This window comes from Balaenoptera musculus, chromosome 3 (genome assembly GCF_009873245.2).
Source record: "Balaenoptera musculus isolate JJ_BM4_2016_0621 chromosome 3, mBalMus1.pri.v3, whole genome shotgun sequence".
NCBI classification, from domain to species: domain Eukaryota; kingdom Metazoa; phylum Chordata; class Mammalia; order Artiodactyla; family Balaenopteridae; genus Balaenoptera; species Balaenoptera musculus.
The window spans coordinates 165,228,346-165,254,396 of NC_045787.1; the positions used below are offsets into that span (position 1 = coordinate 165,228,346).

At 56.4% G+C, this 26,051-nt stretch overlaps 1 protein-coding gene across 1 annotated transcript in view; it reads left to right on the forward strand.

Moving 5' to 3' along the window:
• The window catches only part of FBN3 (fibrillin 3), a 90,288-nt gene that overhangs the window by 32,864 nt on the left and 31,373 nt on the right, over window positions 1-26,051 (forward strand). Inside the window, exons 9-39 of the mRNA XM_036847372.1 lie at window positions 1,237-1,434; window positions 1,544-1,669; window positions 4,529-4,681; window positions 4,793-4,978; window positions 5,366-5,509; window positions 5,592-5,711; window positions 5,833-5,958; window positions 8,813-8,935; window positions 9,057-9,332; window positions 9,609-9,662; window positions 11,204-11,329; window positions 11,418-11,543; window positions 12,714-12,833; window positions 12,948-13,085; window positions 13,196-13,246; window positions 13,517-13,642; window positions 15,437-15,661; window positions 15,840-15,965; window positions 16,318-16,446; window positions 17,480-17,605; window positions 18,559-18,684; window positions 19,233-19,355; window positions 19,525-19,650; window positions 20,636-20,761; window positions 22,113-22,235; window positions 22,431-22,553; window positions 23,029-23,154; window positions 23,271-23,393; window positions 24,133-24,255; window positions 24,630-24,791; window positions 25,766-25,834. Coding sequence (XP_036703267.1) covers window positions 1,237-1,434; window positions 1,544-1,669; window positions 4,529-4,681; window positions 4,793-4,978; window positions 5,366-5,509; window positions 5,592-5,711; window positions 5,833-5,958; window positions 8,813-8,935; window positions 9,057-9,332; window positions 9,609-9,662; window positions 11,204-11,329; window positions 11,418-11,543; window positions 12,714-12,833; window positions 12,948-13,085; window positions 13,196-13,246; window positions 13,517-13,642; window positions 15,437-15,661; window positions 15,840-15,965; window positions 16,318-16,446; window positions 17,480-17,605; window positions 18,559-18,684; window positions 19,233-19,355; window positions 19,525-19,650; window positions 20,636-20,761; window positions 22,113-22,235; window positions 22,431-22,553; window positions 23,029-23,154; window positions 23,271-23,393; window positions 24,133-24,255; window positions 24,630-24,791; window positions 25,766-25,834 — 4,149 coding nt within the window. The remainder of the gene's footprint in view (window positions 1-1,236; window positions 1,435-1,543; window positions 1,670-4,528; window positions 4,682-4,792; window positions 4,979-5,365; window positions 5,510-5,591; window positions 5,712-5,832; window positions 5,959-8,812; window positions 8,936-9,056; window positions 9,333-9,608; window positions 9,663-11,203; window positions 11,330-11,417; window positions 11,544-12,713; window positions 12,834-12,947; window positions 13,086-13,195; window positions 13,247-13,516; window positions 13,643-15,436; window positions 15,662-15,839; window positions 15,966-16,317; window positions 16,447-17,479; window positions 17,606-18,558; window positions 18,685-19,232; window positions 19,356-19,524; window positions 19,651-20,635; window positions 20,762-22,112; window positions 22,236-22,430; window positions 22,554-23,028; window positions 23,155-23,270; window positions 23,394-24,132; window positions 24,256-24,629; window positions 24,792-25,765; window positions 25,835-26,051) is intronic.

The following is a 26,051-nucleotide window of genomic DNA, read 5'->3' on the forward strand; positions in this document are numbered from 1 at the left end:
AAAAGGGAGGGCGATTTAAGGGTCCACCAGAGAAATGGAGGCCATGGGCGGCTGAGAATGAGAAAGTGAACAAGAGCAGGTGGCGTTGGGGATGCCCAAGCTGGCGAGCTTTTCAGCTGTAGGAGCCATCAGAGTGCCGTGTGTGTCCAACGAGCCCGGGAAGGCAAAAATGGGCAGAACCCTGGGACTCACCCCAGTGTGAAGGGTGCTGCTGGGGATGGAGGCCCATCTGTGGCCGAAGCCGGGTTGGACAGGGTATAGCCATGAATCAGAAGCTGGAGGGGCTGGGGGTTACCTGGGTTTGAGAGTGAGCATTTGGAAACTGGATTTGGCAAGAAAACAGAGTTGGAATTCAGGCTGATATGGGGAGCAGTCGGGATGGCTGAGGGAAAATGAAGGTTAGTGGAGAGGGTGGGAGAGGAGAGGCCTGGAGTGGGGCGTGGGGGCCCCAGAGAGAGGCAGGGTTGGGCGCCTAGGCAGGAGTGAGTGGGGTTCCAGGGTCCCGGATGACTGAGGTGAGATTCTGGGGGCCGTGTTTTGCTTTAGAAAGTCAGGACTGTCGCGGGTCTCCGCTCCTTCATACAGGCCTGGGGGCTGGCTTTGGCGTCTCCTTCTGGAAGGGGCTTCCCTTGGTCCAGCGCCAGCCCCTTGATTGGAGCCATCTGGAGGATGGAGCCAGGAAGTCACATCTGGGCCCGTGCACGGCGGTGGGCGGACCAATGAGACCACCTTCAGCTGGGTGGGGAGGGGGTGTCAGGGATGCAGGGTTGTGGGTTCAGAGCATTTGGGCGGATGCTGGGTCTGGGAGATTTGGCAGAGCCAGATGTGTGCTCAAGGATGAGAGAGGCTCTCCAGCGGGGCATCCATGGGTCCCTGCCCGGGCTTGAAGGGAGGGTGAGCCTGGGGGAGTGGTGGGGGTCTCCAGACATGCCCTGGGCTTTGTAGGCTTGGAGGTCCTGGCCTCTGTTGGAGGTTGGTTGGAGAATGCTTTGGAGAGAAAGGGTTTTGAAGGGTGAATAGGAGTTCATCAGGTAAGGAAGGGGAACAGTATGAGTAAAGGCTTGTGGTCAGGAAAAAAACCTGGTGTGTTGGTATAGGGAGGCTGGGAAGGTGGCTACTGCCGTGGCCCAGGCGAGAGAGGTAGAGGCCTGAGTTGGGCTTGCTGGGATGGAAATGCAGAAGACTATGGGGTGGGGGCAGCCTGAGGCCAGCTGCCCACATCCATCTGCCCTGCAGACTACCGGACAGGGCCCTGCTTTGGTCGAGTGGGCCTGGAGGGGTGCCAGCACCAGCTGACAGGCCTCGTCTGCACCAAGGCGCTCTGCTGTGCCACTGTGGGCCGGGCCTGGGGCTTCCCATGTGAGCTGTGCTCCGCTCAGCCACACCCCTGCCGCCGGGGCTTCATCCCCAATATACACACGGGGGCCTGCCAAGGTGAGTGGGGGCCCCGTGCGTGAGGACCGAGGTCCTGGGAGCCAGGGCTGAGTGGGAGCCCTCAGCAGCCTTGGTTTCTCCCTGTGACGTGCCTCTCATTCCCTTGCAGACGTGGATGAGTGCCAGGCTATCCCAGGCCTGTGCCAGGGGGGCAGCTGTGTCAACTCTGTGGGTTCCTTTGAGTGCCGCTGCCCAGCTGGACACCAGCTCAGTGAGAAGAGCGCCAAGTGTGAAGGTGGGCGATGGGGAGAGGTTCAAGCTGGGACCTCCTCTCCGCTCTGGGTGGCTCAGGCTCCCCTGCAAGGAGGAGGAGGTGGAGGTGGGGTAAGGCTGGTGGGGGGCTGGACCCTAACCGGACATCTATCTACATAGACGTGGACGAGTGTCTCAGCGTGCCAGGCCTCTGCTCCGGGGGCGACTGCACCAACACGGTCGGGAGCTACGTGTGCACCTGTCCCCGTGGTTATGCCAGCAGCCTGGACGGTACCCGTTGCCTGGGTGAGCCAGGGCCCAGGGGGGCTGGAGGGGCAGAGGGCAGGTAGGAGACAGACCCTCTGCTCATCTATCTCTGCAACCCTCTGGCCCTCGGGCTCCTCTAGCTCTTCGATTTCTATGTCCTTCTGTCTTTTTTGGACCCCGGTTTCCATCCCCTCGTTAATTCTGGTTCCCTACCCATTGGCCTTTGTGCTCTCTGGACCCCAGTCTGAGAGGCCCTCTAGCCCCCATCTCTATGCCCTTTAGCTCTCTGGTCCCCTGTCTCGGTGTCTTGGCTTCACGGGCCTCCTGTGCCCCTGTGCCCCTAGGACTCTATGCCCTTCTGGCTCACTGGTTGCCTTTCTTCCCTTTCTGGCTCCCGCCTTTATGCCCCTCTGCCCCTCTAGCCCCCATCTCGAGGCCCCTCTAGCCCCCGCCTTTATGCCCCTCTGCCCCTCTAGCCCCCATCTCGATGCCCCTCTAGCCCCCACCTCTATGCCCCTCTGCCCCTCTAGCCCCCATCTCGATGCCCCTCTAGCCCCCACCTCTATGCCCCTCTGCCCCTCTAGCCCCCATCTCGATGCCCATCTGGTTATCTGGCCTCCGTCTTTACGCTCTTCTGTCCATTAGCCTCTCTGGCCCTGTCTCTGTATCCGTCTTTCCGCTCCCGAAGACTTTTTAAAAGTACCCCACCTTCCCCCACACTGTGTTTGAGGTAAACTGAGGCCCAGAGAGGGGAGGTTTGCTTAAGCCAAATCCGCAAGTCCGGAAGAGAGAGCTACCCACACCCCAACTCCCCAGACCACCCCGCTCCCTACCCCCAGCCAGGGTGGGGTCGTCTGGGCTGTGCCTGCCCCTGGGCTCACCCTCCTGGCTGGTGGGGGGGGGATCCTTGGGCTCTCACTCCCTGTCCTGCTGTCTTGATGAGCTGGTCATTAGACTTCAGAGGTTGCCAGTGGCCAGCAGGGCCGGCCAGGAACACTTGTGGTGGGGCATGGGCAGCGTCTTGGTTTGGGGAGGTGGGGTGGGATTGGCACGTCTCCAGCACCACTCGGACCTCTCAGGCTGGGTCTCTACCAGCCAGGACAGGGAATATTGTGTCTGGAGTTCTGCCAGTGTGCCATGGCCAGCGCCAGACCTATTTATTCCTCCACCTCTGGGGGCCATCTTGGCTGGCATGGAGGCTACCACTGGGCACGTCCCCTGGACTGTGGGGCATTTCCCAACTACTAAGTAGCAGAGCCTAGATTTGAACCAAAGTCAGGTGTCCTCTGAACATGGGCTTGGAATTCAGTCCTGGGTTCCAACTGCTACTTAAGCTGCTTGCATACTCTGTGACCTTGGGCGAGTGACTTAACTTCTCTGGGCCTCAGCTGCCTCATCTGTGAAATGGAGATAATAGCAGTACTAAACCACATGGGGAGGATTAAATAACAATTTATGAAGAGATTTGCCCAGGGCTGGATGTAGAGGGCACTTAATACACATTCACAAAGACAGGGGAGCAGGGAAGTTGGGGTTGTGACTGCTTAGCAGGTCCTGATCACAGTAGGCGCTTAATAAGCAAAGGCAGCATCATTTTCGTCAAAATTCTTACATTTTGTCTCGTCTTCCCTACTTGAGAAGCAGCTGCTTGGTCAGGTCCCCTGGGGTTCAGGGATTTGGGTTTCCATCCCGCCTCACTCTCCAGCAGCTGTGTGACCTTGAACAAGTCTGTTGACCTCTTCTCTCCTGGGCAGGCCCAGTCCTGTTCGTGGGCCAGGGGTGGTGCTGGGAGTGCAGAGCCTCGACTCCCACACATGCACCTGGGGACCCCCCCCCCCCACCAGGTGCATGGGGTATGGCTGGGGAGGTGGAAACGCTTGCTGTTTTCTCCGCCTCGGGCAGCTCAGGGACAGCTGCAAGGGCCCTCCCGGCTGGTGGGAGGGGTTTTTCCACTGTGGGCCACTGGCCAACATTTGTGGGTTTTCAAACCTAAAAATATGCTCTTCTGGAGTCAGAGCTTGAGAAATATGATCACCGTGTAACGCCATCAGGCTCGAGGGCACGGTGGAAGCGTCTGTGGTTCTCGTACCTGGGGAGTCTCTGCCTCAGTCTCCCCAAGAGTTGCAGCCATCAGTCCACCAGTCTGCTCCCCCAGCCCCTCCTCAAATTCACAGCCTCTTAGGTTTCCCCAGAATGCCCAGGGCTGGTAGGCGGGGACACACAGATACAGATCCCAGCATCTCTGCTTGGGCACCCAGCATGACTTCTCACCGGGGCAACCCCCTGAACCAGGGGTCTTCCTCAGTGTGCTTGAATACCCACAGTGACAGGGAGCTTCCTAACAATGCCAGCTTTAGATGTTGGGACACTTTTGCTCAGCACGAGCCCAAGTCTCCCCCCCTGGGGTAATTTGGAAATCTTGGTAATAAGATCCTCAGTGAGGATCGGCCACGTGCCAGATACGGTGCACTCTGCAACACTCTACCGAGGTGAGGTGGGTGCTCTGAGCATCTCCTATCCATGGATGGAGAAACTGAGGCACAGAGAGGCAAGGAGGTCTGTCCCGCAGATGGTGCTGGTAGAGCTGGGATTTGAAGTCTGTAACGGATCCTCCCGACCCCCCACCCCCTTGCAGACCACCGTGCTGGCACTTGCTTCTCGGCGCTGATTGTGGGCCGCTGTGCCGGAGACCTCGCTGGCCACTATACCCATAGGCAGTGCTGCTGTGATACGGGCAGGTGCTGGGCAGTTGGCCCGGCCCCTGAGCTGTGTCCTCCGCGGGGCTCTGGTGAGTGGCCTGGGGCCACCTCCCACCTTCCTCTGCCCCCAGGGCTTGGCCTGCGGGTTGGGATCCCGGGGCACAACCGAAGGCTTGGCTTCCAACCCCGCTTCCTTGCAGATGAGTTCCAGCGACTGTGTGCCCTGGGGCTCCCGCTGCTGCCCTCCTACCCAGGCCCCTTCCCCGGCCTCCCTGGCTTCGGATCCAGTGGCAGTGTGGGTCCTGGCCTGGGGCCGGCCCAGCACAGGCCCCACGGCTCCAGTGGGCGTGGGGTTCCCAGCCTGGGCCTTGGTGACGCCAACATTGGTGAGGACTTGGGATCCAAGGCTCCTCCCTTGGGGGAAGGGGGTCCAGGCCTCAGAGACAGAGAGTCAGGGCTTTGGAGTGTGGGTCCTGGCCTGGGCAGTAGGGATGAAAGTACTGACAGTGGTCTGGGGCTGGGGGTAGATTGGGGATCCAGGCCTCCAGGTCAGGGTTTGGGTTTTGGGTGAGGGTCTAGGGCCGGGGTGGGGGGCTGGGGGTCTCAGCCAGGGTGGAGGTGTGAATCTAGGGCAGGACTCTGGGCTGAAGTGGGAGAGCCTGGCCATAGGGGTAGGGTTCCAGCTTCTTGAGTGGGTGTCTGAACCCGGAGGTGAGGTCCAGACCCGGGGGGCCAGCCCGTGCTCGGGCGCCCCACGTCGGCCCTACTCACAGGCACAGCCACGCTGAACCAGACCGCTGACATCTGCCGACACTTCACCAACCTGTGTCTCAGTGGTCGCTGCCTGCCCACGTCTTCCAGCTACCGCTGCGAGTGTAACGTGGGCTACACCCAGGACGTTCGGGGGGAGTGCGTCGGTGAGCAGCGGCTGGGGCAGGGGTGGGCTGGGGGCAGGGGGAGCGCCCTGGCGGGCTGGGGCTCAGGGTCCTCTGCCCGCAGACGTGGACGAATGTGCCAGCAGCCCCTGCCACCACGGAGACTGCGTCAACACCCCCGGCTCCTACCACTGCCGGTGCTGGGAGGGCTTTCAGGCGACGCTCACCAAGCAGGAGTGCGTGGGTATGGCCGTCCATCGGAGAGCGGGGGGTGACCGGGAGCCTGGCTGATGGAACCTGCATCTGAATTAGAGCCTGGGGGCTAGGAGGACGCCTGCTGACTGCCCCGCCTGCCTCCCCACCAGACATGGACGAGTGCATCGCCAGCAGTGGCCTCTGCCACCACGGCCGCTGCGTCAACACAGCAGGCAGCTTCCAGTGTGTCTGCAATGCAGGCTTCGAGCTCGGCCCCGATGGCAAGAACTGTGTGGGTGAGTTGAGGGTGGGCGGGTGGGGAAGCGGCTTCTGGGCCCCAGTAGCTGCCTTTTGCATCTTGCCGCTCCTGTTCCATCCCCCACCTCCCTCCTCACGGTGGGTGCTCTCCTCCCCTTTCTGAGCCGAACCAGCCCATCTGAGATCCTCCTTGTGGTCTGTCCACCCCCTACTCACTCCTTCATTCTCTCCTTCCTGACTTCATTCCCTGAATCCCAGGAAGGGGCCTTTGGGGTAAGACCATGCCATCAGCTGCCTGCCCCTGACTCATGGCCCCTCACCTGTCCTCGAGAGAGTCTGGCCTCTGAGAGAGGTGGGTCAGGACCGTGGAGAGCGCCCCGATCTCAGGCTCCCTGCGGGGTATGGGGGTGCCACCCAAGCTCCCCACAGCTTGTAGGGGCCACTGGGGACTCCCTTTATTCTTTTCTGTCATGCTCTCTGAGGAGACCTGCCTTGCAGTCTTCCCTCATCAGGAAGGATTTTCTTCCTTTCATTCTTTTTTTTTCTTTTTTTTGCAGAACATTTACTTTCTATTGATTTTTAGATACATTTAGAAAGTTGATTATTAAATTAGCTATTTTCTTAGCATTAACTTTAGGTATAGTAATTTATGTCTGTGCATAAATCATTATTATTTTTATTTGCATTGTTTTTTATTAGTTAGATATCACCTACTGAAAGTAATTTTGATTAATTCATTGTTTTATAATTTTACCATCATGTCCTTTTTTTTTTTTTTTTTTTTAATTTTTGGCCACATTGGGTCTTCGTTGCTGCACACGGGCTTCTCATTGTGGTGGCTTCTCTTGTTGCGGAGCACAGGCTCTAGGCACACAGGTTTCAGTAGATGTGGCATGTGGGCTCAGTAGTTGTGGCTTGTGGGCTCTAGAGCGCAGGCTCAGTAGTTGTGGTGCATGGGCTTAGTTGCTCTGAGGCATGTGGGAACTTCCTGGACCAGGGCTCGAACCCGTGTCACCTGCATTGATAGGCGAATTCTTAACCACTGCGCCACCAGGGAAGCCCTACCGTCAAGTCTTTAATATTTCCTTCAGATCTCTGCATAGTCTGTAACCAGTAAGAGTTGAAATCCTTAATCCGTGTTTTTTTGGTACATATAAATTTTATTCTTTTAATTTATTTTTTGTAGTTGAAGTGTAGTTGATTTACAATGTTGTGTTAGTTTCAGGTGTACAGCAAAGTGATTCAGTTATACATATACATGTATCTATTCTTTTTCGGATTCTTTTCCTTTATGGGTTATTACAAAGTACTGAGTATAGTCCCCTGTGCATTCTTTCATTTTTTAAAAACCTTTTTAGCATCTTTATTGATATATCATTCCATACCATAAAAGTGGCCATTTAAAGTGTACACTTCAACGGCTTGTAGTACAAGCATCACCACAATCTAAGTTTAGAACCTCTTTATCACCTCCTGTCCATTAGCAGTCATTCCAGAATCCTCTCTCTTCCCCCCCAGCCCTCGGCACTAGGCTAATTGACTTTCGGTCTCCATGGATTTGCCTGTTCGGGGCATTTCGTGTAAATAGAATCACATACTCGTGGCCTTTTGTGACTGGCTTCTTTCACTGAGTATCATGTTTTCAAGGTCCATCCGTGTTGTAGCAGGTGTCAGAACGTCATTCCTCTTTATTGTCAAATGACATTCCATTATATGAGTAGACCACATTTTGTTTATACCGTCCTCAGTTAATGGCTATTTGGGTTGTTCCCACTTTTTGCTGTTGTGGCTAATGCTGCTATGAATGTTCACGTGCGAGTTTTGGTGTGGACCTTATATTCATTTATTCTTTTCTTTCCTTCCCTCCCTCCCTCCCTTCTTTCCTTCCTTCCTTTTGGTACAATCCTTTATTGTTCAAAACTGATACTTTGGTAAGCAAATCATTTCTGCACCCACCGCCTTCCTTTAAATTAGACTGTTTTCTTCTCAGCTGACGGTTTTTGCCCTTTTCTTTTTAAATTCAAGTGAGATTCACACAAGATAAATTTAATCATTTAAAAGTGAAAAATTCTGTGGCGTTTATTTAGTTCCCAATGTTGTGCACCCACATTTACTCAATTTTTTTTCTGCATGAAAGTAAACGTAGCATTTTTAAGTGAACAATTTGGTGGCACTTAGGATATTTCCAAGGTCGTGCAACGACCATCTCATTTATGCAATTCTTTTTTGCATTTTTAAAAATCGTGGCACAATATACATAGTGTACAATTTACCATTTAACCCTTTTTTTTTCTTTTCCATTATAGTTTATTACAAGATATTGAATATATAGTTCCCTGGGCTATACAGTAGGACCTCGTTGTTTATCTATTTTATGTACAGTAGTGTATATCAGCTCCATTCCTACCCTTTTTTAAGGGAACAGTTTGGTGGCATTTAGTACATTACATAAAGTCATGCAAACACTACCTCATTTTTTCCATTTTTTTTTGCATTTTTTATTGTGGTGAAATATACATAACGTATTTACCATTTTAACCATTTTTAAAGGAACAGTTGGTGGCATTTAGTGCAATGTTGTGTAACCACCACACCTCACTTATTCGACTTTGAACAACTATTTATGGAGCATCTACGGTGTGCCAGGATGGAAGATGCAGACTCGAGCTAGTGGCCCCAGTCTTGCCCCAGGGGAGTTCACACTCCAGCAGTTCACTATATCCAAGTCGACATAGTCCCCGCCAGTCACATTTTGTCCTGTCAGGCTCGAACTGCCCTGGGAAGGGTCCCTGGAAAAGTGAGAGGGCGGGGCTGGTCTACCTGGCAGGGCTGGCCCAAAGAGGGGTGACTGCTGGGACCCTGCTGGGAACCAGCCTCTCCCGGTGTCCCCAGACCACAACGAGTGTGCCACCACCACCATGTGTGCCAACGGAGTGTGCCTGAACGAGGACGGCAGCTTCACGTGCCTCTGCAAACCTGGCTTCCTGCTGGCGCCCGGTGGCCGGCACTGCGTGGGTGAGGCTGGAGGCTGGACCACAGGGGAGTGATGGGGATGGGGAGGAAGAGGTGAGGGCAGGCGGCAAGGGCGGGTGGCGGGCGACTGGGACCTGTCGCAGTCGCCCACGGCCCCCCGCAGACATCGACGAGTGCCAGACACCGGGCATCTGTATGAACGGCCACTGTACCAACACCGAGGGCTCCTTCCGCTGCCACTGCCTGGGGGGGCTCGCGGTGGACGCGGATGGCCGCGTGTGCGTGGACACCCACGTGCGTAGCACGTGCTACGGGACCCTCGACAAGGGCTCCTGTGCCCGCCCCTTCCCCGGTGCCGTCACCAAATCCGAGTGCTGCTGTGCGAGCCCCGACCACGGGTTTGGGGAGCCCTGCCAGCTGTGTCCTGCCAAGAACTCCGGTGAGGGTCGGCTGCCCCACCTCCACCTGCTTTCCTTTAGTTCTTGCTTCTAGTTTATCACCCAGGGGGCAGGAGGGGACAGTGGTGGGGGGCTTGGTTCCTATGGGGTGGGGGGGGATTTCTCTCCCCAAGACGACACGGAAGGAAGTTGCTCTTCCCATTGGGGGGGGCATCTTAGTCCCAGACCCTCGCTCAGCTCCAAGGGGCCACGTCTTGGGCGTGGTTTGGGTTCGGCAATGGCCAGTGACCCCTCTCGCTCTGCTCCCGCCACCCCAGCCGAGTTCCAGGCCCTGTGCAGTAGCGGTCTTGGCATCACCACGGATGGCAGAGGTGAGCGGGGCAGCGCTGGGACAGAGGGGTGTGGTCGTGGTTGGGCACTGTCAGGTCGCTGGGGCTGCAGTAACAAAGTACCACAGGCTGGGAGACTTCAACAACAGACGTTTATTCTCCCACAGCTCTGGAGAGGCTAAAAGTCCGAGATCAGGGTGTGAGCAGGGATGGCTCTTTCCGAGGCTGTGAGGGAGAGTCTGTCCCATGCCTCTCCCGCAGCTTCTGGCACTTCACTGTTAAATCTTCAGCTGGTAGAAGCATCACCCTGATCTCTGCCTTCATCTTTTTTATTTTTTTAAGTTTACAATGTTGTGTTAGTTTCAGGTGTACAGCAAAGTGATTCAGTTATACATACATATCTATTCTTTTTCAGATTCTTTTCCCTTATAGGTTATTAAAAATATTGAGTTCCCTGTGCTATACCGTAGATCCTTGTTGGTTAACTGTTTTATATAGAGTATTGTGTATATGTTATTCCCAAACTCCTAATTCATCCCCAGGCCCTCTGCCTTCATCTTGTTTTTTCACGCTGTGCAGCTTGCAGGATCTTAGTTCCCCGACCAGGGATTGAACCCGTGCCCTCGGCAGTGAAAATGCAGAGGCCTAACCACTGGACCACCAGGGAATTCCCCCTCTGCCTTCCTCTTGACATGGGGTTCTCCTTGTGCGTCTGTGCCCAAATTTCCCCCTTTTATAAGGATACAGTCATATTGGAATGGATTGCGGGTCCACCCTAATGACCTCGTTTTAACTGGATCACCTCTGTCAAGTCCTTGTCTCCAAATAGAGTCACATGCTGAGATCCTGGGGGTTAGGACTCCAACCTATGACACCATCCCTTCCTGAAACAGCCTTTCTGCCTGAGCAAGAAATAAAAGGACTTAGAAGAGTCAGTTTTCCCATCCACTGCTAGGCCATCAGGGCAGGACAGATGTCCAACCCTCCCCCACCCCCCTGTCAGTTAAAGGGACAGATTCTGCAGCCAGATGCGTGGGTTCGAATCCTGGCCCTAGTATTTATTGATTGAATAACCTCAGGCAAGTTACCTACCATCTCTGTGCCTCCTTGTCTGTACAGTGGAGATAACGGTAAGACCCATTTCAGAGATGTTGTGAGGATCAAATGAGTTAATATGCTTGGCACAAAATAGTAAACATCCTATAATGGTAGTGATTATGATTGCACTTTTTTTTTTTTAATTATGTTGCTGCCATATAAACATCTGTTCCATGAGTTCCAAACTGGGGACAGTTTTGCCCCCCCTCCCGAGGGGCCATTTGGCAATGTCTGGACAAATATTGGGGAGGGTGCTACTGGCATCTCCTGGGTAAGGCTGGGAATGCTGCTCAACATCCTACAATGCACAGGACGCCCCCCGTCACAGCAAAGGATGATCTGGCCCCAAATATCCACAGTGCTGAGAAACCCTGGTTTCAAGGGGAAGGAGGCAGGGTCTAGGCTGGAGCTCTGGCCCCGGGGGACATGGCTTCTGGAGCCTCCAGGGAGCCAGGGCAGCTGCTGACGCCCTCCTCCTTGTGCAGACATCAACGAGTGTGCCCTCGACCCTGATGTCTGTGCCAATGGTATGTGTGAGAACCTGCGGGGCAGCTACCGCTGCATCTGCAACCTAGGCTATGAGGCAGGCGCGGCCGGCAAGGAGTGCATGGGTGAGTGTGCCCGGCAAGTGGAAGGGCAGGTGGGTGGGCTGCCCCCACTGCACACCCCTCACCCCACTCTCCCCCCCTCACCCTGCAGATGTGGATGAGTGTGCACTCAACAGCCTCCTGTGTGACAACGGGCGGTGCCGGAACAGCCCTGGCAGCTACAGCTGCTCCTGCCCCCACGGCTTCAGCTTCCGGCAAGACACGGAGACCTGCGAAGGTACAGGGTCCCGGGGTACACAGCCACGCACACATACATGCAGATACTTATGCACGCTGCATGCTGTGGGTACACACATGCTCAAAGACACATGTATCCCTGCATTCACACACACAGACACGCTCAAAGGCATACATGTATTCAGTCTCACAGTTACACACACTTGTAGGTACACACACAATACCCACATTCACACACTTATTCTCACACTTTACATACATGCTCACAGCCACAGTTACACCCTCAAAGGCACACCCTTATGCACTCAGACCCTCTGACATTCACACATGTGTGCATATGATCACTCAGTTACATACACCGGTACTCACACAAAACACACTCACATACCTATATTCACACTCACAGACATTCCCAGTCACACACCCTCACGTGCACACTCTCAAAGACATGTGTGTGCCCACATTCTTTCACTCACCCTTCCACACACTTAGGCTCACAGCCACACACACTTATGTATGCAGTCACACACACCCTCACATACCTGCACAGTTGTGCACTCACATGCTCGTACACACACGCTTATACACAGGAATACGTGCCCATCCTCCCTCTCACACACGTGCACTCACTGACACATACACATGTTCAAGTGTGCATGCTCGCCATTGCCCACACACACTTTGTTGTGATGACCTTGCCCATCGCATAGATCCCTTGGCACTCACAGACACCTGCACGCGCGCGCGCGCAAACACACACACACACAGTCACGCACAAGCTTTCCGTCTGGCCCCACCCCTCCCCTGGTCCTTTGTCTTCTTTCCAGCTGACACCCCTCCCCCACCCTGGCCACACCCAGGCCTCCATCCCCTCTGGGTTTTCCTCCTGCCTCTCACCTGTCGTGTGCCATGACCGACCCTTTGAGGGCCACGGTTCCCCACCGTGCCTATCCCTCTGCACTTTTACGTGTGTGCGCTCCCAGGACCCTGCACGTCAGTGTGCTTGTGCAGGTGCACAAGACGATTCAGTGCAAACTCACGTGCGTCTGAGCCTGCGCAGTCCGTTCCCTTGTATTCTGACCTCTTGCGCCCCCTGCCTCTGGACTTTGGCAGCCGTGGGGAGGAGGGGCCCCTGGTCAGGTGGGCTTCCCCCTCCCGCAGCTCAGGACTCGCTGGGGGGTGGGGCGGCTGGGGGCCGCTGTCCCTGCAGACATCGACGAGTGCCTGTCCAATCCGTGTGTGAACGGCGTGTGCCGCAACCTGGCCGGCTCCTACGCCTGCGAGTGCGCCCCCGGCAGCCGCCTGGGACCCTCCGGCACCGTGTGCTTAGGTGAGAGGCCTTACAGAGCAGCGGGGACCCCAACGCCCCTGAGTAGGCTGGGTCTCTGCGGGTCGGCGTGCAGGTGTGGGCCCGCCAGGTGAGACAGCAAGCCCCTCCCCGCAGACAGCACCAAAGGCACCTGCTGGCTAAAGGTCCAGGATGGCCGCTGCGAGGCGAACCTGCACGGAGCCACCCTGCGGTCCGAGTGCTGCGCCACGCTCGGGGCTGCCTGGGGGAGCCCCTGCGAACGCTGTGACATGGGTAATGCCCTGGGGGGGGGGCTCCGGGGGCTCCCACGCCATCGGGACAACTTGGGGGGGACAGATCCCCTGTGTTTGAGTGGAGAGAGTGACTTCTCTCCCCAACCACAGACCCTGCCTGTGCCCGTGGCTTCGCCCGCGTGAAGGGGCTCAGCTGCGAAGGTAACCCCCATCCCCAACCTCTGCGGTTCGCCCTCCAAGCCACACGTGGGCGAGTGTCATAGGGGCTGCCTGGGGCCCCTCCCTGAAGCCATTTGAGATCGAGACATTCTCCCTCCTTGGTACCTGGGTCTTCCCCGCGATCCGCCAGCCCCCGAGGCTGGCACTGCCCCTTCCCCCTCCCCAAGGACCACGTGGTGTCCTGAGGCCCCAGGGGAACAGCTCCTGGGAGCCTCCAGCCCTTGCCTCTCCTCCTTGCCTGCCGCTGCCCAGATGTGAACGAGTGTGAGGTCTTCCCGGGGGTCTGTCCCAATGGGCGCTGCCTCAACACCGCTGGCTCCTTCCACTGCGAGTGTCTTGAGGGCCTGACGCTGGATGCCACGGGCCGGCTGTGCGTGGGTGAGTGCGGGCTGGGTCCCCATGCAGGGCCCCCTGCCCTTCATTGCCTCCACTCCCAGCGGCTGGAGACCCCTCCTAGGGACAAGCGGGATCTCGGGGTCCTCCAGGACCCTCTGCTCACTGCCCACCTCCTGCCCACGTGTCTCCAAAGACATTTGTTTTGGCGGATGCATCTTCTTAACTGCCCTTCTAAGGAAGGTCATTGCAGATGGCAAAATCTCGTGGAATAATACTTGCAACCTTTGTTTATTCTTTCTTGTTACCGAGTAAGGTTTACACGGGGGGATTTGAGCAGGAGGCACCTCTAGCATGAGTGCTAAGTGATGCCGGTGAACCTTCCTCAGCATCCAGGGCTCAAACCCTCACCCTGAATGGCTTACCCTCAGTCTGAAAGGCCCTGAGATATTTTCCCCCTCGATGAGGGCTTCTTGCTTTGTCCCTATCAGCATCTTGAACAGGACATTTCTTGGCCAAAAGCATGTGCCGGCCAGCAGGTAGCGCTCCGAGTTCTATCAGCTTTTCCTCCTGTAGTCCCATCAATCCATTGGTGGCCTCCTCGGGGTCACCTTGGAGCCTGGTCAACATAAGGCAGATGGGCCCTGATGACCCTTCTCAACTTTGATTTCCTTCTAAACTGAGCTTCAGGTGTGCAGCGGGTCTTCTTGCTGATTCCAAAAGTGAGCAAGGAAAGAAAGTAACTGAGTAAAGAGAAAAAAGCCATTGCTGAATTCATGGCCAGGTGAAATGGCTCAGTCTGGTCAGCCCTGGACCAAGGCACTGGGTACACGGGAACTTAAGACAGATCCCTGTGTGTCATGGCACTTCTGCTTATCTCTATTTTTTCCTAAAGATTCTGTAACGGGGTCTTGTCCTCAATAGACCCACTTAAACGTATGTTCCTTTTGTAAAGAGTGAGAAGTTGTCTTAGACCAGGGATTAGCCAACTGTTTCTGCAAAAGGCCAGAGAGTAAATATTTTCAGCTTTGGGGGCCTCACAGTCTGTTGCAGCTACTCAGCTCTGCTGTGTAGTGTAAGAACAGCCACAGACAGTACAGAAACAAATGGATGTGGCTGTGTGTCAATAAAACTTTATTTACAAAAACAGGAGGCTGGCACCCCAGGCTGTAGTTAACCAGCCCCATTCTTAGACCCTCATGTCTGGTGCTGAGGAAGGCTTATCCGCTCCCAAATTATTCTAAGGGAGTTTTACAGGTTAAACACACACACTCTGGAGCCAGATGGCCTGGTTTGAACCCCGCTCTACCTCTTACTAACTGTTTGGCCTCAGGTCAGCTACCTAATCCTTCTCTGCCTCAGTTTTCTTGCCTGTAAAATGGGCATGATGATAATATTTTCCTCTTGGTGTTATTTTGAGGATTCAATGGATTGATGAGCTTAGAACAGTGCCCATCACATAGCAAGCACCTAGCAGTGCAAGTTATTATTATAGTGTAACTTTTGGATTATACCATTATTCAAATGTAACTGTTGGATTATATCATTTTTAAAATGTAACTGTTGGGAATTCCCTGGTGGTCCAGTGGTTAGGACTCGGTGCTCTCACTGCTGGGGGCCCCAGGTTCGATCCCTGGTCAGGGAACTAAGATCCCACCAGCCGTGCAGCACTAAAAAAAAAAAAAAAAAAGTATTGGATGATATCGAATCTCAGCATGAGGAAGTCACTCTTCCCGTTGGGGAGGAAGTTTCACAAGAAGCTGCTGAAGGAGGCTCTAATGCCTGTCCTGACAGGCACAGTGTGGCAGGGGCAGGACTGGTGACGGCCCCTCCTTGCAGATGTGCGCCTGGAGCTTTGTTTCCTGCATTGGGATGAGGATGAATGTGGGGCTGCCCTGCCCGGCAAGTACCGGATGGACGTCTGCTGCTGCTCCTTGGGGGCCGCGTGGGGGACCGCGTGCGAGGCATGCCCTGAGCCTGAGTCCCCAGCGTTTGCCAGCCTGTGTCCCCGGGGGCTGGGCTTTGCCAGCCGGGACTTCCTATCAGGCCAGCCCTTCTATAAAGGTGTGTTTGGGCTCAGGGAGCCTGGTGGATGGGGAGAGGACACAGCGTGGGCAGAGGCCTGGAGATGGGAAGTGTGTTTGGGAGAGAGCAAATATCTGTGGCCAGAGGGGTGAACGCTCAGGAGGTGGGGACCCAGAGACATCGGGGCAGCGTGACGTTTTGTGCTCCCATGCTGCAGATGTGAACGAGTGCAAAGCCTTCCCCGGGCTGTGTGCACACGGCACCTGCCGCAACACCGTGGGCAGCTTTCGTTGCTCCTGTGCTGGGGGCTTTGCCCTGGACGCCCAGGAAAGGAACTGCACAGGTACGTGCCCGCATCTGCCTCCTGCAGTGGGGGGCACGTACAGGGATGGGGGCCATAAACTAGAGGCACCTAAAAGACAAGAACCGGCCTTTTCCTGCCTGTCTACCTGCCTGCTCTGTGACCGAGGACAGCTCAACACCCTCTCTGAGCCTTCAGGATCCCAGCTATAAAAGGAGGGGCTGGCAGAGGTGGCCTCCAGGGGCCTCCAGGCTGAAAGGAAATTCCCTACCCTCGTCCAGGATGCAGTCACGGCATCTCTGTTAACCTGGCTCAGTTCAGCGGCTTGGGGCTCCCATGCACCCCTGGGTGTTTGCAGATGTGGAGGCCCAGCCCGTGCCCACTCTCTCCACAGACATTGACGAGTGCCGCATCTCCCCTGACCTCTGTGGCCAGGGCACCTGCGTCAACACCCCGGGCAGCTTCGAGTGTGAGTGTTTCCATGGCTACGAGAGTGGCTTCATGATGATGAAGAACTGCATGGGTAGGCAGCCACCCTGGGAAGGATGGTGCTCGGGGGTCTCGGGGCCGAGCCAAGGGATGGGGGTGACGTTGCTGTGATGGATGTAGGTGGAGGGGGCCGGAGTGGGGAGAAGCCATGATCCAGCTGGGACACGGCAAGTGTGGGCGTCATCCCTGTAGGCTGCTGGACATTGGGTGTGGCATTCAGATGAGAAGCCTGGGAACCAAGATTCGGGCAGGTCTCCCAGGGGGTCGTAGCATGAGAAGAGGAGGGGGCCAGGGACAGAGGAGCCTCTTGCCCTTTCATTCACTTTTTCATTCAGTGAACATTTCATGTGCATCTACTTAGGGGAGCCACAGAGAGCTCGGCAGCAGAGGGCCATTTTCTTGGAGCTCATGACCTAATGGGGAGATGGATGTTTAATAAAATAAATCCCCAGACAAATGCAAAATAAATAGCCACTGTCATAAGCACTTGAAAGGGCCATATGGTGCAGTGGGAGCATAGACCCCTAGGATGTATCCCATTCTGTGGGGCTGGGAGAGTGGGAGTAATTGGGGTGAAGAGGGGTTGAAGAGCGGCTTGAAGCAAGAACAGTGCGTGCAAAGGCCCTGGGGTGGACATGAAGGATAGAAGGAGCTGCTGTGTGGAGGGCCAGGTGGGAGGGGGAACAGCACCTGAGGGGTGGAAGGAGGCCCATGAGGCTGGAGTGGGAGGAGAGTGGGGGTGGGTGGTGAGGTCCCCCACTCCCTGTGCTGATGCCTGGAGGGGCTGGGCCTTGCCTTCCCTCTGTGTCCTCCGGGGGGGGGGTGCTTCTCAGGGCCTCCTTCAGCTCCAGGAGTGTCAGCCTGTGTCCCTGATAATTCTGAGAATTCCAGCTTCCCTCCCAGTCTGACTCCCATGGGTCACCCAAGTCCCAAAACTCCAGGCACTTTCAGCTTCAGCCAGGGTGACAGGGTTGGGGGAGAGGGGCACAGGGAGAAGCTTCCACAAGCCACATCACACCCTGCCAGGTCAGCGTCCTCACACCTCCTCTCTCTCTCCACACGCCCAGACGTGGATGAGTGTGCCCGGGACCCACTGCTGTGCCGGGGAGGCACCTGTACCAACACGGATGGGAGCTATGAGTGCCAGTGCCCTGCTGGACATGCGCTGGTGTCCAAGGGCACTGCTTGTGAGGGTGAGTGTGGGTTGCATGAGGGAGATGATGGGAGTGTGTGTTTGTGCATCTCCCTGAGTACATACTTAGGTATATGTGTGCACATGTGTGTCAGTCTCTATGCATGTGAGCGGTTGCATGCATGAGGTAGCATGGGTGCAGGTCATTGTGCGTCCGTGTGATATGACTGTGCGTGGGTGTGAGGCAGGGGGAGTGTGTATTTGTGTGTCTGTGTGAGTATGCAGGTGTGTATCTGGGAATGTGTCTGTACAAGTGTGTGTGCATGGGTGTTTATGTGTGAGTCTGTGTGTAAGTGTCTACACAAGGATGCGTGTTCTTATGTGAGGGGATGTGGTGTTTGTGCATCTACATGAGCTTGTGAGAGAATGTGTGTCTAGGTGTGGATGTGTGTTTGCACACGGGTGGGTGTGTTTGTGGCTGGGGATGTGTGCATGTGGGTGTGGGTGTGGGTGTCTGTCAAGGGTGAGTGTGTTTGCATATGAGTAGGTGTGAGGTGTATTTGTGAGTCTTATGAGTGTGCATGTGGCTGTGAAGGTGTGTCTACTGAGGGTGATTGTGTTTGCATGTGAGTGGGTGTGAGGGTGTGTTTGTGTGTGAGCTGTGTGCACGTAGGTGCATGGATCAGGGTGTGTGTGTTATCTGTTGAGCATGAGTGTGTATTCAAGAGTGTGTTTTGGGTGAGTCTTGTGGGTGTGCACGTGTGTGGGCACGTGGTCTTGTGGGTGTGCACGTGGGTGGACACGTGGATCTGGGTGTGGGTGCGTGTTTGTACAAGGGTGAGGTGTGGACTCACACCTGTGGTGGCGCGTGGATGCCAGGAGCATGAATGCATCGGAGTGCACACGTGTCCGAGTGCCTCGGGGTCCTGCAGATGGCGGCTGAACACAGGCCGGGCCTTCCCTGGGGCCCCTCCCCTACCTGCTGTCCCCACCAGCCATGTGCTCCCCCTGCAGACGTTGATGAGTGCTCCCTGAGTGACGGCCTGTGTCCCCACGGCCAGTGCGTCAACGTCATCGGTGCCTTTCAGTGCTCCTGCCACGCCGGCTTCCAGAGCACACCTGACCGCCAGGGCTGCGTGGGTGAGACCGCGCCCGCCCCCAGCCCCAGCCGAGGCCCCCACTACCACAGCAATCTCTCCAAGTCCCTGCCTCTGCTGGCCCCTCCCCCTAGTCAGACCCCTGCTTGACCCGCCCCCGGCCCCCCATCTCGCTCCCACCTCCCCCTGCCTCCCGTCCCACCACGCCCCCACCTTGCTCCCGCCACGCCCCACCTCGCCCTGCCTCCCGCCACGCCACGCCCCCCACCTCGCTCCCGCCTCGCCCCCACCTCGCCCTGCCTCCCGCCCTGCCACGCCCCCACCTCACTCCCGCCACGCCCCACCTCGCCCAGCCTCCCGCCCTGCCACGCCCACCCACCTCACTCCCGCCACGCCCCCACCTCGCCCTGCCTCCCGCCACGCCACGCCCCCCACCTCGCTCCCGTCATGCCCTCACCTCGCCCTGCCTCCCGCCCTGCCACGCTCACCCACCTCGCTCCCGCTACGCCCCCCACCTCGCCCTGCCTCCCACCCCGCCACGACCCCCACCTCACTCCCGCTACGCCCCCTACCTCGCTCTGCCTCCCGCAGACGTGGACGAATGCCGCTCTGGGAACGGTGGGTGCCACGTGCACTGCGTTAACACCGAGGGCAGCTACCGGTGTGGCTGCAGACACGGCTACTCGCTGATGCCCGATGGCAGGGCGTGTGCAGGTGGGTGGGCGCGGCCCCCTCCCTCCTCCTGGGATGGGGAACACACCTTTCCTGACCCAGACGCAGCCGGCCAGACCCGGGACAGGCCGCTGACCCTGCAGCAGGGTCCCTGGGGCTCCCCCTCCATCCCTGCCTGCCTGCAGCCCAGCCCCCCACCCTGCTCCCCCAGACGTGGACGAGTGTGAGGAGAACCCGGACATCTGTGACGGGGGCCAGTGCATCAACGTTCCGGGGGGTCACCGCTGCCTCTGCTACGATGGCTTTGTGGCCACGCTGGACATGAGGATGTGTGTAGGTGAGGAGCTGGGACTACATACAGGTGGAGGAGGCAGCTTCACAATTCACCCACCAGACCTTCCACAAGGAGGCCACGTGGGCAAGACAGACGCCAGTCCCGTCCCCATCACACGCGGGCAGGGGAGATGAGGCTTTGCACTTGGCGGTCTGCTCATGGCCACCTGTGCCTAAAGCCCCTGCACCAAGACCCGTGGGATCTCATTCACAGCAGCAGAGGCCCTTGAACCTTGTTATTTTATGAACAGTTATTGAACACTTACCGTGTACCCAGTGCATACAGAGGCGCGTGCCCTGTTCTGAAAGCAATGTATAAGATCACTGCAGACCAAGGGGTTTTCTGCAGAGGAAGGTGAGCTAGATGGAAAGACACTGTATTCTCTGAGCTCTGCTTGGGGACCCAGGCTGTTTGGGCCGTGATCACCGTCCTGTCCTGGCTGCAGGTCATCACGGGGCCCAGGGAGCAGATGTCTACTGGGTGCCCCATCAGGGCAGAGCTGGGGCCAGTGTGAGGAAATACCAGGAAGTAAAAAACATAACTCTCCCAGGGAGATGTGTCCAGCCCAGGGCAGCTTAAAGCATTCCTGATCACAGGTGTCTTAGGAAACACTGAAGAAAAGGGGGCTTAGGACCAAGTTAAATAGGAAATGCTGCTTCCTCCATCCCTTCTTGCAGATCCACGTTGGCATAAAGGCTCTGAAAAGGCCTGCAGGAGAAAAAAATCCAGTTAGCTTTGTTTAACTCAGCGTTGTCTAAATGTATTGGTATAAAATCCTTTTGGGAATGCATGTCCGGTGCGTTCCACGGAATATGTGCTGTAGACTGTTAACTGAATATTCGCGGCTGCCCAGTGGTGGAATTGGGGGAGTTCCCCACCCCTGAAGATGGGCAAAGAGAACCCCGATGCAGGGGACCCATGTGGCAGGGCACTTAGCAATGCTGCTGCGTCCCCACCCTCACCTGCTTCCTCTCTTGTCATCCCACAGACGTGGACGAGTGTGACCTGAACCCCTACATCTGCCTCCATGGGGTCTGCGAGAACACAAGGGGTTCCTTTGTCTGCCACTGCCAGCTGGGTTACGTCGTCAGGAAGGGGGCCACGGGCTGCTCCGGTGAGCTGGCGGTCAGTGGAGCAGGCGAGGGGGACCCCGAGGGGCCAGCTCAGGGTTCATGGGGTCTGCCCCATCCCTTGGAGCAGAGCACAGCCAGACCTCATTCTTAACACACTTCCACTGGTGGGGCCTCATGTTAAAGCAAAAAAAATAGGATCCGATCACGTGCCCCCGGGGCTCCCTTAACAGCTCTGCGGGGGGAGCTCTGGATCCCTTAGTATCCACATCAGTTCCCAAAGCATACAAGCCTGATGCTTTTAAGTGGTATAGGGATGAACATTTAAACACTTCCGTAGTTCCTGTTTTAGCTTCCTAGGGTTGCTGAAACCCCTGACCACAAACCTGGTGCCTCAGAACCACAGAAATCTACTCTCTCTAGAATTAACAGTTCTGGAGGCCAGAGTCTGAAATCATAGTGTCTGCAGGGTTGGTTCCTTCTTGGGAGCCCAGAGGGAGAATCTCCCATCCCTCTCTCTTCACTTCTGGTGGTGGCCGTTGGTCCTTGGCATCCTTGAACACACCATTCCAATCTCCACGTCCATCATCACAGTGTGTTCTCCTCTCTGTGTCCAAATTTCCTTCTTCTTATGAGGACACCAGTCATTGGTTTCGAACCCACTGTAATCCGGGATGACCTCATCTGATTCTGGTTACACCTACAAAGACCCTATTTCTAAAAAAGGGCACATTCAGAGGTTCTGGGAGTTAGGATTGGAACACACTTTTTTTGGAGAACATAATTCTACTTGCCATAATTACATAGTTATTTTAATGCATGCTAGAAACAAACCTTGGAAAACAGCATCAAACCCATGATTTCTCAGAGATCGTTGTTATTTTTCTTTTAAAATATGTTCACGTGAGTAAAAATGGGAGGCAGTGTAAAGAAACTTTCAGTGAACAGCAGCTCATTTAGGTGGTGTATGAACATTGCCGAGATAAGGGTGATGCAAAATTGGCTGAGGATTAGACACAGTGGTTTAGAAGGAAATCCTGCTTTAGAGAGGGAGTGTGTGCATTAGGACAGTTACTCTTAGTGTCTACCCTAAGTCTCTCATGCTGCCATTTCAGACCATTGCTGGGGGCTGCTGGGAGTCATGCCCTGTTGGGTTTGGGGGTTTTCCTCTTGGGCTCTGGGTGAAGGTGGAAGCTCCCGCAGTGGTGTGGGGACATGTCTGGGCCAGCCCTGCCCTAGGGAGGATCCTTGCTCTTTCCCTTGCTCCTGCACTGAGTCTTGCCACTCTGTACCTGAAGCCCTATTTCTACTGGGCCCAGGTTTCCTGGGGGTGTTGCATCCTCCACCCCCTCTCCTGGTCCTGCCCCTCCTATGCCTGGTTCCCTCTCCTCTCAGATGTGGACGAATGTGAGCTTGGGGGACACAGCTGTGATGGTCACGCCTCCTGCCACAACATCCCTGGGAGTTTCAGCTGCAGGTGCCAGCCAGGCTGGGTGGGGGATGGCTTCGAATGCCACGGTGAGTGCCTGAGGGCAGGAGGTCCGGGCAGAGCTGTAGAGGTAGGTGGGGCAGTGGGGGGGAGGCAGGCGGCGGGGAGGAGTGGCTGGGCTCAGGCATGTCCGGGAGGCCGGTCAGGGCTGGGATTGGAGGGTCTGCCTCCCTGCAGCCCCTCAGTGCACACACCCGGGGGACTCCGGTTTCCATCTCCTGCAGACCTGGATGAATGCGCCTTCCAGGAGCATGGGTGCAGCCCGAAAGCTGACTGCCTCAACACCCCCGGCTCCTACCGCTGTGCCTGCCCCCCAGGATTTGCTGGGGACGGCTACTTCTGCGAAGGTGAGGTCGGGGGTTGGGATGGGAGGGCTGGAGGGGCCCGAGAGGGACAGCCATGGGGGCTGGATTCCGAGGTGGCCACAGTGGTCAGTTGGCTTCCCGACTTGCACTGATCCACCCACCCACCCCATGGGTGCCGGAGAGGACGTGCCTTCAGCATTTGGGGCCACAGGCCAAACCCTGAGTCCCTGGGGGCAGTCTTCTCCCCTGGACTCAGAATGCATGGAGCCTTCTGGATGTGGGGAGCAGGAACACTTGCTTACTTCCTGGCAGCCCTCCACCCCAGATCCTGAGTGACCAGGTCCCCTGTCTGCTCCCTGGCCCTGACTTGGTCACCTGCCCTCCAAGTTCCCCGGGCTACTTGCCAGCTCCCTGGAACCCTGGGTGACTGAAGGATTTGAGTGACAGGGGCCACCTGCCCACCCTGAGTGGGTCCTGGCCAGCCGACCCCCAGCCCTCCGTCTCTGGCTCCCCTTAGACAGGGACGAGTGTGCGGAGAACGTGGACCTTTGCGAGAACGGGCAGTGTCTCAATGCCCCCGGGGGGTACCGCTGTGAATGCGAGATGGGCTTCAACCCCACAGAGGACCAGCACGCCTGCCAGGGTGAGGTCTGGGGCTGCCGGGGTGTGGGCGGGTCCCTGGAGCCGCTGGCACTGGGGGTGGCAGGAGCAGGATGCCAGGTGGGCTGGGCTGCGCTGAGCTGGGGTCCGCCCCCCCAGATGTGGACGAGTGTGTTCTCGGGAACCTCTGTGTGTTCGGGAGCTGTGAGAACCTGCCAGGCATGTTCCGCTGCGTCTGCGATGAGGGCTACGAGCTGGACCGCGGAGGCGGCAACTGCACAGGTGTGGGGTCCATGGGGCTGGGGAGGGACGGTGCGGCTCACTCCCTCACTGCCCACGGATCTCTTCTCACACGTCCTCTCATGGAGGGGGCCTTGTGTGACCGCCGTCTCCAGCAGTGCTCCTGCCCCGTTAACCTTCATCATCCTCATTTATCATCCCCTGAATAAATGCAGTAGATCAACAAAGTCGAGCTCCCTCCACCACAGCCATCAAAATGGTCTCCCACCTGTGTGTCCCAAACAGGGTTCGGCAGACGTTTTCAATGAAGGGCCGGACAGTAAATATTTTCAGGTTTCGGCCATACAGTCTCTGCCCTGTTGCTCAGAAACAGACACAGGCGATAAGTGAATGAATGAGCGTGCCTGTGTGCCAATAAAACTTTATTCACACAAACAGATAGGGGGCCGGATTTGGCCCACAGGTTGTAGTCTGCCAGCCCCTGGCTGAAAACATGTCCTGAATGTTGCTTTTTGTAGGTTAGCTCGTGGAATCTGGAGCAGGGAGAGCTGTCAAGGGCAAACCTCCAGGCCAAGTAGAACAGAGCAGGGGAGGGCGTGGGGTCGCCTGGGACAGGGCAGACCCCAGAGGCTGCTGTCCCATCAGGCTTTCTTCCCGGGGGAGGATGTGACCTTGCCCCTAAGCCTGGCCCCCAACAGCCAGGGCTTGACTCCCTGGGAAGAAGGCAGGAGGGAAGTGGGTCAAGGGAGGGCTCCCTGCTGATGGTGCCCCCACCCCACAGATGTGAATGAGTGTGCAGACCCCGTGAACTGCATCAACGGCCTGTGTGTCAACACCCCCGGCAGCTACCTCTGCAACTGCCCTCAGGATTTTGAGCTGAACCCCAGCGGGGTGGGCTGCGTGGGTGAGCACACACTCCACTCCGGGTGGGGTTTTGGGGTTAGTGGGCTGGATGGGGCCATAGCCTGGGTCACCCAGATCAACCTGCTCCTGACAAACAGGCCCTTGGCCAGAGTGATCATCTCGATCGTCTGTTGAGATACAACCTTCTGCTCTAGACAGACAGACAGACACATGCATAGAGTCACACATGTACACAGAAATATGCACACACAGAATTCCACAGTCACACACAGAGACACCCATGCACACACAGACACACATAGAGTAACACACAGTTACACATACACAGAAGTGCAAACACACACACACACACACACACACACACACCCCATTTCTCCCCCACCACTTGCTAACCATCCCTTTCTGCCTGTTCAGACACCCGGGTCGGGAACTGTTTCCTGGACACACAGGACCGAGGGGACGGTGGCATTTCCTGCAGTGTGGAGATCGGGGTTGGCGTCACCCGAGCATCCTGCTGTTGCTCCCTGGGACGGGCCTGGGGCAACCCCTGTGAGCTGTGCCCGCTGGCCAATACCAGTGAGTCCCTGGGGGAGTGGGGGCGGGGGAAGGCAGAGACCTAGCCCTGGTCCAGGCTCCCGCAGGGCTTAGGGGGTCATCTCTGCTAAGGGAGGGACACTGGGAACCAGAGAGGGAGGAGGGCTCGCCCTGGGTCACACAGCATATTCTCAGCAGTTCATCGTCTAGGTCTCTCCCCAAAGTCTCCTTCTGCCATCTCTTCCTGCGAATTCTTTGTGTGTTTATATTCACTTGCTCACTCAGTCAATCAACAAACATTGAGCATTCCTCTGTGTCCTTTCCTAGGGGTGGGGACCTAGAGAAGGATGAACCACAACCGCTGCACACTGCCCCTTACCCATAAACCAACAGTCCCTGGACTGTTGAGAGTGGAACTATCCTAAGGGTCTGTTTGAGGCATAGTGATGGGTCAGGAGGAAGCCATGGAGAGGAAGGGGGTAAGGGAAGCCTTCCCAACATAGGGACTTGAATGAGGTTTTGAAGGATGAGTAGGAGTTTTCCAGGCAGAGTAGGGGAAAGGATGTGGGGTGCAGTGGGAAGAGCATGTGCAAAGTCGTCAGGTGTGAAGTAAGGAGGCAGCTGTCCACCTATTCAGGTGTGTGTGTGTGTACATCCAGGGTCTTCCTTTCATGGGGGAAACTTGTGGTCACACTAGGGTCTGGTTTTGGATCACAAAGAATCCCTCCCTACCCCCAGCTACTACCACAAGATCGATCTGCTCACATGTTGAATTGTGAGCTCATGTTTACACACACACACACACACACACACGCACACACTGGATACCCCAGGATTGGATCAATGTCTCTTGGCCCCAAGAAGCTGAGGAGGTAAGGGGATGTAGTTTCTGTGGTAAAGGGATGCAAGGCCCACTCTTGAGCCCTTTCTAGGGGACCTCCCCTCCCCTGCTTCCCCTGAGCTTTGCCCAAATGCCCCATCCCACAGCCCCTCACAAGCACCTCTTTCCCTTGCAGCTGAGTACAGAACCCTGTGCCCGGGGGGTGAGGGCTTCCGGCCCAATCCCATCACCGTCATTCTGGAAGGTGAGTTCCTGGTAGACCGTCCACTGATTGACCTTCCTCTCATTCCCCCCTCAGCAGGGAGCAGAGTTGGGCAGCTTTGGGGTTGAGGGCAGATCCTCTCAGCCATCTCCTCTTCCACCTATTGGTTTATTGATTCATCCTTCAATCCAACCCCCATCCACCCATCGATCCATTCATCTCTCATCTACCCACCCATACATCCATTCCCTATTTATCC